This window comes from Cebus imitator, unplaced genomic scaffold (assembly GCF_001604975.1).
Source record: "Cebus imitator isolate Cc_AM_T3 unplaced genomic scaffold, Cebus_imitator-1.0 Scaffold48, whole genome shotgun sequence".
Classification (NCBI taxonomy): domain Eukaryota; kingdom Metazoa; phylum Chordata; class Mammalia; order Primates; family Cebidae; genus Cebus; species Cebus imitator.
In genome coordinates, this window is record NW_016107363.1 from 496421 (window position 1) to 510012 (window position 13592).

Consider the following 13592-nt stretch of genomic DNA (forward strand, 5'->3'; position numbering starts at 1 on the left):
AAATGCTATAGTGTTAGGATAAAAGAATATAAATGAGGGCATGATACAGAGTAAGAGATAGAAAAGAATAAAGGTAACATGCCAGTCAAGATCTATAACCTAGCCGGGTGTGGTGGCGCACACCTGTAACCCCAACTACTTGGGAGGCTGAGGCACTAGAATCACTTGATCCGGGGAGGTGTAGTTTGCAGTGAGCCAAGATCATGCCACTGCACTCCAGCCTGAACAACAGAGTAAGGCACTGTCTTTAAAAAATAAAAATAAAAAATAAAATAAAATAAAATAAAATCTATGGCCAGGGAGAGAGAAGAGAGAAGGAAATTAAGTGGAGGGCAGGTAGGAAAGCACTAAGTAGGGAAGGAAAACAGTCCCAGAGTCCCCTTTGGCTCAGTGCTTGTATTTCACACTCAAATTGCTGACTCATGGGTCAGCTGCTGGATCCTCTTCTCCTCCCAATTTGGTTGTCATCGTAGGTTTAGAAAAGGGCACTTTGCCAACTTGTGAAGTTGGGCTGACGATGCAAACTGAATGAATGACAGCTGGAGCACCTCCCCCTCCTCCTCCCCTCGAAACCCCCAGAAGGGGCTTGAGGCACCCCCACCTGCAGTGGGGGCCCAGAAGATGCCAGTGGAAGCATCAGATCTCGTAGGCACCCTGTAGGGTTGCCTGTCTCCTGTGTGCTCAGGGCCTGCCACTTGAAATGAATAAATAAGCTAATGAAGTGGCAGCTTTCTGCAGCATAGTCACACGGTCAGTGCTTGGTGTGGAGGTCAGGGGCCTATTGTGGGCTGCCCCCAGGAACTGCTTGAACCTCTCCTCTCAACCCCTGTCTTCACAGTGCTCAGTGACCTGTGGAAAAGGCTACAAACAAAGGCTTGTCTCGTGCAGCGAGATTTACACCGGGAAGGAGAATTATGAGTACAGCTACCAAACCACTGTCAACTGCCCGGGCACACAGCCCCCCAGTGTCCACCCCTGCTACCTGAGGGAGTGCCCTGTCTCAGCCACCTGGAGAGTTGGAAACTGGGGGAGCGTAAGTAGAAGACTGAGTGCTCAAATCTGAAAGCCCTTGGATCTCAATCCCGTCTTAAACATGTCCTGCCTGACCCACTCTCCTGAGTAACTCTACTTCCAGGAGACACCCTGGAGTTAGCAAGCTGAAATGGTCTGACAGGGATCAAAGGGACCTCTTACTGTTCATAAATGTGGCTTGGTGCTTGAAACGTGGGCTCTGAAGCCAGGCAGTCTTGATCTGAACCCTGGTTCTGCCACTTCCCAAGTGAACAACCTTGGGCAAGTTGCATAACTTTTGTGTCTCAGTTTCCTCATCTGCCAAACAGGTGGTTGTGAAGATGAAATGAGTTTACACAGGCTGAGCATCCCTAATCCATAAATCCAAAATACTATAAAATCCAAACATTTTTAGTGCTGATTTGACACTCTAATGAAATACGTCTTGGAGCATCTCAGGTTTCAGATGTTCAGATTAGGGATATCCAACTAGTAATAATGCAGATATTCCAGAATCTGAAAAATGTCTGAAATGTAAAATACTTCTAGTCCCCAGCACTTCCAATAAGGGATACTCAGAAGGGATATTCAGCCTGTATATACAAAGCACTTAGGTTATAATGGCAAATGTTTTATATAATATTTTACTGCAAATAATTTTTTAGTACTTAAAATCTGACACTTCATAAGAGTTATAGAAGGACTATTTATTGTTGCTTATGTTGTTAAGAAATATGTATGTTCTATGTAAGAAATACTTCATTGCATTGGGGTACAATAAGGCAGAATATTTTAAATAGTGACTGCCCTGGAAGATTGTCACAACTCCCTGGCTCTGGACCAGGCAGCTCTCAGTCTTGAAAGTGATCAGGAAAAAGTATATGAAGAGATGAAAGCAGTTACGGTTTGAATCCTGGCTCCACTATGACCTTGAACAAATTTCTTAATATTCAAGCCCCAATCTCCCACCTGTAAAAATAAGATAATGATAATACTATCTCATAGGGTTACTGTGAGGCTTAAATGAAAAAATTGTCTGTGTGTGTATGTGTGTGTGTGTGTAGATATTTATAAAATTACACAGTTTTATACACACATATAAGTGTTTTATACATATATATATATATATGTTTTTATAAACACATAAATATGAATCTATAAGGCTTAGCAAAGAGACTGGCCCATAGTAAGTGCTCAGTAAATGTCAGCTATTTACATTCAGCAATGCAGGGTCTGAAGTGACACCCTGTACATGATGATGTCAGGGCTGAACTCCACACCACCAGAAACCTGTGCCTTCCACATTCCATAGCTACACCACTGACTCTCATTCATTTTACAGTGCTCAGTGTCTTGTGGTGTTGGAGTGATGCAGAGATCCGTGCAATGTTTAACCAATGAGGACCAACCCAGCCACTTATGCCACACTGATCTGAAGCCAGAAGAACGAAAAACCTGCCGTAATACCTATAACTGTAAGTTGGCCAACTGAAGTTATCTTTCTTTAGCATGAAAAACAGGCTCTCTTTGTTCATTTGATTGCCTGCCCTTTTTAGAAATATGGAATTTTTAATGAAGAAATCATTCCCTTTGCTAAAAAGTTTTAGTGTGAACAATGTCATTCATTCTGTAGGCAGATAATTCACATCTCAGAGTGTCACACCCTATTTTTTGTGATTTGTGTTTTCTAGGTGAGTTACCCCAGAATTGCAAGGAAGTAAAAAGACTCAAAGGTGCCAGTGAAGATGGTGAATATTTCCTGATCATTAGAGGAAAGCTTCTGAAGGTGAATGTCAGATACCATGCATTATTTCAAGAATATTTTTAGAGTGAGTGATCACTGCTCTCATCACCTATTTCTGAGCCACTCTTCATGGGTTATTTCTGGTCTTTCAGATATTCTGTGCAGGGATGCACTCTGATCACCCCAAAGAATACGTGACACTGGTGCATGGAGACTCTGAGAATTTCTCCGAGGTTTATGGGCACAGGTAGGAGAGCCAGGCCCAGAAGATCCCAATGGCCTGGAGGTCCCTGCAAATGCTTTCCCATCTTTACCAGGACATTCTCTCTATAATTTAGGTTACATAACCCAACGGAATGTCCCTACAACGGGAGCCGACGTGATGACTGCCAATGTCGGAAGGATTACACGGCGGCTGGATTTTCCAGTTTTCAGAAAATCAGAATAGACCTGACTAGTATGCAGATAATAAGTAAGTTAGTGAGGCGTCCTGTGGGAACATGTGCATTTTTCTCTCCATTCAGACCACAAGCACGTCTTGCGTGTTGGGTGGCAGGGAGGTGCTGAGGGTATGGAGAGGAAGAAGACCGGGAGCTGACAGTGCAATATGGACAATCCTGAGCAGAGTGTGTCCTTTTTGTTTGATGCTGTGTCCTCAGTGCCTGGAGAGTGGCTGGCACAACGCAGGTGCTCGCTCTGATTTGTAATGAATGAATTAAATGAATGAATGAAGTAGATAAAGTACATGGAAGAAGCACCATTGAAATGTGGGAGGTGCTCTCTCTGATTTGTAGTGAATGAATGAATGGAGTAGATGAAAGCACATGAAAGAAGCACCATTGAAATGTGAAAGGTCAGGGCAGCATTCCAGAAAATGTGACATCGAAATGGAGACCTCAAGGTCAAGTTAAGGTTGGTCAGGCACAGGGGTCAGTGTAGGGAAGGCAGAGGTGGTAGCAGAAGTATTCAAGGTAGAATAAACAGCAGATACAAAACGCCAAAGCTAAGAAATTTATGGGCAACATTCAGCACCCCCACCCCAGCTTTCAGCAGCACAGTGTACATGCTTACACGGGCGTAAAACTAATTTTATCCAATTGTCAATTTGCAGAAGAAAAATGGAACACAGAATTACCTTTTCTAAACTAGCCTGTGCGTGGGCTGATTTCATACTCTTACCAACACTGCATCTCTGTTGGGGACATTAATCATAGGAGTGGTTAAGGACAGCTAAAATACCTCAACATGTTCCCTTGAATAAAGGAAAAACAGAAATAATGAATAATTAATTTTTCCTCATTAACATTATCCCCATAGTATTGCTTTTCTTTTCTTTTGAGATAGTTTAAGTGTGATTTGTACCAAGATACTTTAAATTTCCTTCAACTAGACTGATAAGGGTCAGCGGTTTCTCTACTTAAAAAAAAAAACCCAGCTAAGATCCAAGGGTTCTACATACTGAAGCAGGCAAGGGCCCCTTTCCTTGCAGAATGGAGCACTGGGATTTCCCTCTCACCAAAGTGTAGTGAACTGTAGAAAGATTAAGGCCATTCCTGAAAGACGAGGCAGAAAGATGAAACCTGCCTCTGGCCTCCAGTCTCCCTGGCAGACAGCTTTTGCAGGATTCTCAGTTTAACTCCTCCCTTTCCATGTGCAGAGCTCACCTCAGAAGCTACAATAGGGGTTAACAACATGCACTTAGGGTTGGCCTTGTATTTATTGGCTCTTTAAAAAATAAAATAATTATAGGCTAGCCCCAAACTTGAGAAACTGCCATTAATAATTTCAAGATGGGGGTTCTAATTGCTCCACCTTTTGGCAATAATAGTGCCTAGGCCATGGGAGGACAGAGGAAACCTCCGGGAATGGCTCCTAAGTAGCTGGAAATGCTTTCTTTCTGGCTTATTTCCCCCTGGACTGAAGCCTGCGATGCAGGATGACAGGGGGTTCTCAACCAGCCAATTACACTACATTTAAGTGAGGCGATTCACATATTTATTTACATAGGAATCAATTCCAAAGTCATTTGAAACCCCCTTTTTGACTTCTATACTGTGGGGAGACAGACAGGCAGGGCTGATGAAGCCCAGGGAATGAAGCTCTCAGAACCACAATTATAATGAGGAAAAAGCAAGCAAGCATCTGGATCCATTTGCTCACTAATACTTCATATTGCTCCTTTCTCTCTCATTTCCTCTTCTTCTTCTTCCCTTCTGTCTCCTTGTTAATGTCCTGTTCCTTCCTTGCCTTTCTCTCACTCTTACCCTCCCCTACCCTTAACCCCTTCTCCACCCCACAGCCACTGACTTACGGTTTGCAAGGACAAGCGAAGGACATCCTGTCCCTTTTGCCACAGCCGGAGACTGCTACAGTGCTGCCAAGTGCCCACAGGTATGTGCTTGGTGCCTTCCCCCTTGCCAGGGATTCACCTCCCACCTTCCCCAGGGACACCCTCATTTGCAACTGTTCCTGGGAATGTGATTAGAACAGTTGCTCTGGAGGGCAATTTGGCCACATCTATCAAGAGCCTCACAAATGCTCTAGAGTCTAATCCCGTAATTCAGCTCCTGAAAGCGGGTCCTAAGGAAATGATCATAGCTATGTGCCTAACTTCTGCATTCAACAAAATGCATCAAGTTAGAAACAAATTAGATTTCGGGTGGCAAGGGCTTGGTTAAACAAATTATGATGGTTAAAAAAATGAATATTGTACAGTCAGCAGAGTGCTAGTAAATATTTAATGACTGACTCTTCCAAAAAAAAAAAAGAAAGGCCCTATTTTGTTACATTTGTCAATTGCCATGGTGTAAATATTCTCCCTGTAGTTGATTTCAAGCTGTCACCATTATGTCACTAAATGGAGGACTAGGAAGAATGTAGACAATTGACTCTCCAAAGCCAGTTCACGTGAGTGCCATTTATGAATCTGAATATTGCATGATATATAAAAACACTTATGAGATTAGACAGAAAAAAACAAGATACAAAACAGTACATGCAGTATGATCCCATGTGTATTTTCTTTTAACATATAACTAGAAAAAAAGTCTGCAAGAACTTTTTCAAAATATTAGTGGGGTATATTGGTAAGTTTAACTTTGCCAGGTTTCCTAAGTTTTTCAAAATAAGCATGAAACCAATTTTTTTTTTAAAGAAATAAATGTTGGACCTAGAGATCTCAAAATTTTCAACACTTACCTGGGTTTCCTTTGATTCCTTAATAGTAGTCAGAAATGGCTCTAGAATTGTCTCTGCAACAAATCAGCTGACATTTCTTGAGTGCTCACTTTGTGCCCGGCACCATCCTTTTCACTGGAGACTCATAAACATTCATCCCTTGAGGAATTTATAGCCTATTGGAGAGCATGACAATGAATACCAATGAGTTAATAATATATTCTAGAAATCCTCCGGGACCAAGGCTTGGGGCTCTGTGGATGTCATTGACTCAACCTGTTACCCCTTCTTCAGATCTACAAAGTTTACAATGTTCCAGCCAGAAGTGCAAAGTCATCATCTTCTACTGGATGGCTTTTCAGCAGAGTCGCTCAGCAGCAATCTTTCTGCCCATTCTGTGGTTCTACACTTTCTTGCCTGAGAAAGGCGTGGCAAGTTTTAACTTGCCTTTTGAAACATGCTGTCATAATCAGCCCAGGCTAATTTTGCAAAGCAGGCATTGGTCCTGGCAAGAAGCTTCTGCCCTTGGAAGGCAGGACAAACAATGAATTCAGTGATTCCGGACAGGAGAACTTGGCCAGTTTGTTCTTCAGTTTGAAGGAGGTCTTTAGAAAGCTGTTGTTAAACTCTGTCAAGAGTTCCTCACTTTGCCTGTGAGACTTCAAAAGTCTGAAGACTGGGACGCGGACTCCGTGATACATTCAGAATCCCAAGCCCTGTCTCCATAGGATGGATTTACCCCTAACTACAGAGAACGTCCAAAGACAAACACACTGAATGTTCTTTTAACGAAGTGTTTTTTCAGCCTCAAGCTTTAGAAGCGCATTGCTAAACATTTTAGAGAAGTGCAGAGGAAGCTCTCAGGGGAGAAAGAAAATAAACAAAGGACATAATGGTAAAAAGAGCCTTTCTTGCATTACCCAGGAATCGAAAACTTTTGAAGTGCAGTTTTTTTAGGGCAATTGATGGCTTCAAAAATCCCATTGGTATCTGTTGCATTTTAGTGGCTAATAGATTGGCCCTGTCCTGCCTTTTTCAAATGTCTCAGGATTTTCCTGTTTCTATATGCACATCCTTTGGGAAGCTTAAGTAAATGAAAAGTAATTTGCATTCATTTATTTTAATAATTCAGAGACAAATGAACTGATTAATTTGCTAAATCCTGACAATGAAGCAATTCCTAAATGGGAAAACCTAAAGCTTGTGAGAGGCTAATTTGTATTTTTTCCCAGCTCATTCTTCAAACCATGTTGAGTACTTTTAGAATTCAACTCCTTAGACATGTGTTGAGCACCAGCCATACTGTTGCAAGATACGAGTTTTTCAAATCAGTTTTCCAGGAAAAGGTTTGTAGAAAGCATGATTGTGCAGAATGCTTCAGAGTGGATGGTTCAGCCTTTGACCTAATGATTGCACAGAAATCAAAGCAGAATGATGCTGCGTTTCAGAATTTGTTTCTTTTACCTCATTGACCACTATTGCTTTGTATATGTATTTATTAATAAGAGTGGGTTCCCCGACAGCCCTCACCTCAAAACATATCCAGAATATTTCTTATCCTAATGAAAGTGGATGTGACACTGTTATTATTGATGGTATTAATAGCTAGCATTTATTATGCATTTATGCATTAGTCACTGTACTCAGCATTGTCTACTCAATGTAGCATTTAAATATATGTATATATATATTTTAATATATTTAAAAATCACCACAATATTCTAAGAGAATTCCTTCTTTATAAAGAGGAGAGTAAGGAGTAGAAATTGGGTAGATTCGCTCAAACCTACACAGCTGCTGCTCAGTAGAGTCTGGATTTGATCCTAAGTGTATCTGAATTCATATCCATGATAGCAGAAGTGCCTTTCTGATTCTGTTTTCAGGCAAAAGTTTTGCAATGTTTGCTCTTGTACTACAGAGAACAGGATTCCCCTTTGGTCTAAGCACATCTTTTGCAAACCTGTAGGGACCATCAAGTACATGTATAACTCTTAATCACTATTCTTAAAATCAGCAACAGGAGGTAGTAGTTACAACATGGGTGCCCTTTAGACCCTGAAGATAAAGCCTTTAAGGGCAAAGATGTACCAGAGCAGAGCCAGAAAGAACATTAGGTGTTTACTTCTCTGGTGGAACTCAACTTTTAGAGTGTGAATAATCAGCTAGGACATTTACTGAAAATGTGGATCCCTAAACTGGAAAAGGCAGAAGGAGAATGAGGAGGACGATCTCCTGTTGCTTCTGGGTTCATCAACCCCTCTGGGAAGACAGACCTTGTAGACATGTATATTGAGCATGCTCAGACACTGGATGCCCAGATCAGCTGGGGGCATTGTCCAGAAAGAAGCTAGGGTAGCAGCCTGGACCTCCTGAAAACTTCAGTGCCAAAGATCGAGTCCCCTTTCTCCTGCATTATAGGTGGGACAGGCAGTCTGAGTGGGAAGTAGAATGGAGGAAGAAAAGAGGGGCATTATGAATTATGTCCAGGCCATCCTAGTGCCAAGAATGTCCCTCTTGGGGACCCACCCCTGGGGGCAGGAATTGTAGTAAGATAAGAAAATGGGGTCCCAGGCACAGTGGCTCACGCCTGTAATCCCAACACTTTGGGAGGCTGAGGCAGGTTGGATCACTTTAGGTCAAGACCAGCCCGTCCAACATGGTGAAACTTTGTCTCTACCAGAGAAAAAATTTGCTGGGTGTGGTGGTGCACACTTGTAGTCCCAGCTACACAGAAGGCTGAGGTAGCAGAATCGCTTGAACCCGGGAGGCAGAGGTTGCAGTGAGCCAAGATCGCAACACCATACTCTAGCCTGGGTGACAGAGTGAGACTCTGTCTCAAAAAAAAAAAGAAAGAAAAAGAAAAAGAAAGAAAGAGAAAATGGCCAATGAAATAATGCAACACACAGAATTCAGTGTCTGAGGAGGCTTCAGTGCAGCTACAATCAGAAACCTCTGAACATTGTGGCCACGCCACACAATAGCCATAAACCTCTGTATTGTCATAAAAATAATGTCCTCTGCATGTATATTTGAGATGGAGTTTCACTATGTCACCCAGGCTGGAGTCCAGTGGCACAATCTCTGCTCACTTCAATCTCCACCTTCTGGGCTCAAGCGATTCTCCTGCCTCAGTCTCCTGAGTAGCTGGGACTACAGACACTCACCACTGTGCCCAGCTAATTTTTATATTTAGTAGAGACAGGGTTTCACTATGTTGGGCCAGGGTGGTCTCAAACTCCCGACATCAGGTGATCCACCCACCTCGGCCTCCCAAAGTGCTAGGATTACAGGTGTGAGCCACTGCACCTGGCCCAAAAATATTTTTTAAATATTACCTGTTCTCTGCCAGGTAGTGAGTGACATGCATTATGCCTTCTGTCCAATCACCTCCTATTCACAGGTTAAGTCTTACTAAACCATTTTACAAATAGGTACCTTGCCTGAGATCACACTGAAAGTAAAGACGGGAGCAAGATTCTAGTGTGAATCCACCCTTTGTACACGTTTTCTCGGCCTCCACACTGTTGACATTTCGGGCTGGAGAATTCTCTGTTGTGGACTACCCTGCGCATCACAGCAATGTCCTTGGTCTCTACCCACCAGATGCTAATAGCAACAGCACTCCCTGTCCCCCATAGTTGTGACAAACAAAAATGTTTCCAGACATTGCCAGATTTCTCCTCAGGTCAAAATCATCCCCTGTTGAGAATCACTGATTTAGTCCAAACTAAGTCCTCTGGTCGCCTCTATCTTGTGGAATCTTGTGCTCCCGAGGTGTTTATAAACTCTTGTTAGTCAATATTTATGGAACTGGCACTGTGAGACCTCCAAGCTACACTTAGCCCTGGAAATCTTAATTGAGGAGCTAGGATATAATATTTAAGTGACGAGTCATATGTTACAAACCATAGCTGATTCAATAAACGAAGCAATACTAAACCCCTGCTCTCAATAAGTTTACTGTTATATTGGAGAGATCACATGAATACTTAGAAAATAGTTAGAAAATGTAGGACAGATGCCATCTCTTTGCATGTCTACTAAGTGCCAGCCATATGCTACATGGCTGTTTTCATTTAGTCCTCTGTACAGTGCTCTGAGGGGAGAGAGTTTTAGTACCTTCCATTTTACAGATGAACAAACTGAGGTTCCAAGAGGTGAAAAAATATCTGGCCAGGATCTAATCACAGGTGAAAGAACTTTATTTACCAGCGGGTCTGACCAGCTGTGAGCACCTCCTTGCCTCTCTTCTTGCTTTATAAAAGGCTGTTTTGATAAAGTACTAGCTCGTCAGGTTCAAAGAGAAAGCAATCAGGAATGTTCATGTGGAATATTTTTAGCTCTGAAACTGCTCATTGTGGAATAGGAATTCTCAAGGACAAAGCATTTCAGATGCCTTTGCGAAGTCATTTTTGAAACAGAGAGTGAGAGAGACAATTGGAGAAAGTAGTGAGAGGGTCTTTCTGCTGCACCATCTCTTTAGAAATAATATTGAGGCACCAGAGGCCACGTTCTGCAAGGTACCCTTGGAGGGGTTTGGAAGATCCCTTACGCCTGAAGCCGCATCCCACAGGCCCAGGTGGTCTTGAGCAAGCCAACCCTGCCCTCTGCTGACAATCCTGGGGAAAGCGTCTCTTCTTTGAAGTCCCACCCTGCTGTGCTTAGTACGAAATGTGCTAATCACCCCAGGGAGCTGAAAGCCCAGGAAGCTTGGCACCAAGATCTTGTTAGAAAAATTACACTGTGACATTTTGTTCCTGAAGGAATCTGATAATTGTGAGCAACATCAGGACTGCTGTGTTAGGGAGGCCGAATGGAGCAAGGACTTTGAAGTCAGGAGGATGTGAGTTGGACTCTTACCGTATCCTGGAAAAGTTAATCACCTCCGCTAAGCCTCAGTTTCCCTGAAAAGAAAACCTCCTTCATAGAGCTCTTTTGAGGATGATTAAGATGATGCATGAAGAATGGCTGGCCCTGAACAAACAAAACAAAACGCCATCAATAATTAGTAGTTATCACAATTAATAACATCCTTCTGTTTTCCGAAGTACCTTTTATTGTATCACCTTTGCCTTTGCTTTTGTTGGGGACATCACGTGGACTGAAAATCTCTTTTGTTGGCCGTGTATTCCAGGGTCGTTTCAGCATCAACCTTTATGGAACTGGCCTGTCTTTAACTGAATCTGCCAGATGGATATCACAAGGGAATTACGCCGTCTCTGATATCAAGAAGTCGCCGGTAAGGTTCTACAGATTGGTTGGGAGATGAATTTTGATCTTTCTTTCTTTATTTATTTTCTTTCTTTCTGTCTTCTTCTTTCCTTTACTTCTCTCTCTTTCCTTCTTTCCTTTCTTTCTTTCTTTTTCTTTCCTTCCTTCCTTCTCTCTCTCTTTCTTTCTCTCTCTCTCTCTTTTTTTCTTTCTTTCATTCTCTCTCTCTCCCTCTTTCTTTCTGCCTTATAACTGTGGTAGTTGTGCTGAAGTAACAAACGAATGTGCTTTCCTACTTAAGCCGTTTTGCAGTGTCAGGAAAACCATTTAAGAAAGAAACCTAGGGTGCAGTGTTTACGTGTGATTAAAATGTGAGAGTCTTCTTCACTTCTGGTGAATTCATCCTCGAGATATGAACCATCCAAGTAATTAGAAAAACCACCTAGCCAGGAAGGTAAAAGCGGGAAGAAACCTCTGTCGAGTATGTGGCTCAGACATCTTGCAGTTAGCCAGTTTGTGGTTCATTCTGTAAACCGAGGGGAAATGACCTCTTCTTTTTATTTAGAAAAATTGAAATACAGATGGAGCTGGAAGACAGATAAATTATTAAGTGATCTATCTGGAGAGATAGAGAAACCCCCACAGAGTCCACAATAATCATTTTTCACACTCTAAAATCTGGCTGCTCAAGGTGTGGTCTATGCAGTGCATCAGTGTCACCTCGGGGCCTGTTGGAAATGCAGGTTCTGGGGCCCAGACCCAAGTGAGTCAGAGTCTACAGCAGAACAAGGTTTCAGGTGATGATGGGCACAGTACAGCTTGAGAAACACTGTGCTGTGTGGATGGTCCCCAACTTTCGAGGGTTCCACTTGAGTTTTCAACTTCACCGTGGTTCCAGAGCAAAATATGCTCAGTAGAAACTCTACTTTGAATACCCATACAACTGTTCTGTTTTTCAATCAGTACAGTATTCAGTAAATTACATGAAATATTCAGCACTCTATTATAAAATAGGCTTTGTGTTAGATGATTCTGCCCTGCTATACATAGGCTAATGCAGATGTTCTGAGTACATTTAAGGTAGTCTAGGCTAGACTGTAATGTTCAAAAGGTTAGCTATATTAAATGCGTTTTTGACTTAACGATATTTTCAACTTGCAATGTGTTTATTGAGACATAACCCCATTGTGAACCAAGGAGCATGTTGACTGTGTACTGTTTCTCACCTTGGGTGTATAGTAGAATCACCTGAGAAGTTTTAAAATGCATGTGCCCAGGTCCTTCCCACACAGATGAACTGAATCAGAATCTCTGAGAGTGGGCGGCCCTGGCAGAAGTAGAATTCAAAACTCCCCAGTGATTCAAATGTACAGCCACGTCAGAAACCGCTGCCACTTGACAGCCTTCCCTCTGAAGTCCTGAGAACGTGGGGCAGAAACCCGGCTCATGGAAAAATATGTCTAAGTTTACCCAAGCATGGCCCGTTTCCCTAGTCCCACCTCAGCCAGGAGCCCTGCCTGAGGTTGCCTCAGAAATGTGGGTAAGGGAAGACAAAGAAGAGAGCTGGGAAAGTAGTGTATTATTACAAGGCAGAACTGCCAGATAAAATGCAGGACACCTGGTTAAATTAGAATTTCAAATACACAATAAGGATCGCTTGATCCTAAGAGTTCGAGACCAGCCTGGGCAAGGTGGTGAGACCCTGGTTTTGCAAAACCTTTAAAAATTAGCTAGACATGGTGGTGCTCACCTGTAAACCCAGCTACTTGGAGGCTAAGGTGGGCGGATCCCTTGAGCCCATGATGTCGAGGGGGCAGTGAGCCATGATTGCACCACTGCACTCCAGGCTTGACTGCAAAGTGAGACACCATCTCAAAAACAAAACAAAACATGTACACAATGAACATTATTTACTATAAGTGTACTGTTATTACATGGGACATACTTATACTAAACATGTATATATTGTTTATCTGAAATTCATATTTAATCAAGCATCCTGTATTTTTATTTTCTAAATCTGGAAGTGCTATCACAAATACTTCCACTTATTCTCAAAATGAGAATGTAAAAAAGCAGTTCAACCTGCCTTTCTCACCTGAGAAAGGGGAGAAATGTCCAATTGTGACATCCCAGATTTGAAAATCTGCTCTTTTTCTAGCTGCCAGGATTAAGTAAGTTTGTGTGTGTGAAAAAAAACTATCTCACTCTCTCTTTTCGCCATCGAAGCCAATCAATGACCTCAGATCCGATTAAATAGCCATATTGATTACTTGTAAAAATTAGTCATTAAATGTTTTTCCTTACACTGAAAGGAATCAAGATAGCTGAGAGTGTATGAGCTTTAGAGTGTGCCCCGAAATTATCATTTTCTTCCGCCATTCCTTCCCTCCAAAATATATACATTATGTTTCTTTTCTATGGACAAATAAAAATTATATATTTTTAG

General features: G+C 42.2%; 1 protein-coding gene across 6 annotated transcripts in view; it reads left to right on the plus strand.

Moving 5' to 3' along the window:
* Nucleotides 1-13592, plus strand: part of ADAMTS9 (ADAM metallopeptidase with thrombospondin type 1 motif 9) — a 166856-nt gene that overhangs the window by 141438 nt on the left and 11826 nt on the right. For all 6 annotated transcript variants that reach the window (XM_017527342.2, XM_017527344.2, XM_037738025.1 and 3 more), the window contains 7 exons: nt 839-1033; nt 2354-2486; nt 2703-2797; nt 2908-3002; nt 3094-3227; nt 5055-5146; nt 11067-11171. In XM_017527342.2, the coding sequence (XP_017382831.1) occupies nt 839-1033; nt 2354-2486; nt 2703-2797; nt 2908-3002; nt 3094-3227; nt 5055-5146; nt 11067-11171 (849 nt within the window). The remainder of the gene's footprint in view (nt 1-838; nt 1034-2353; nt 2487-2702; nt 2798-2907; nt 3003-3093; nt 3228-5054; nt 5147-11066; nt 11172-13592) is intronic.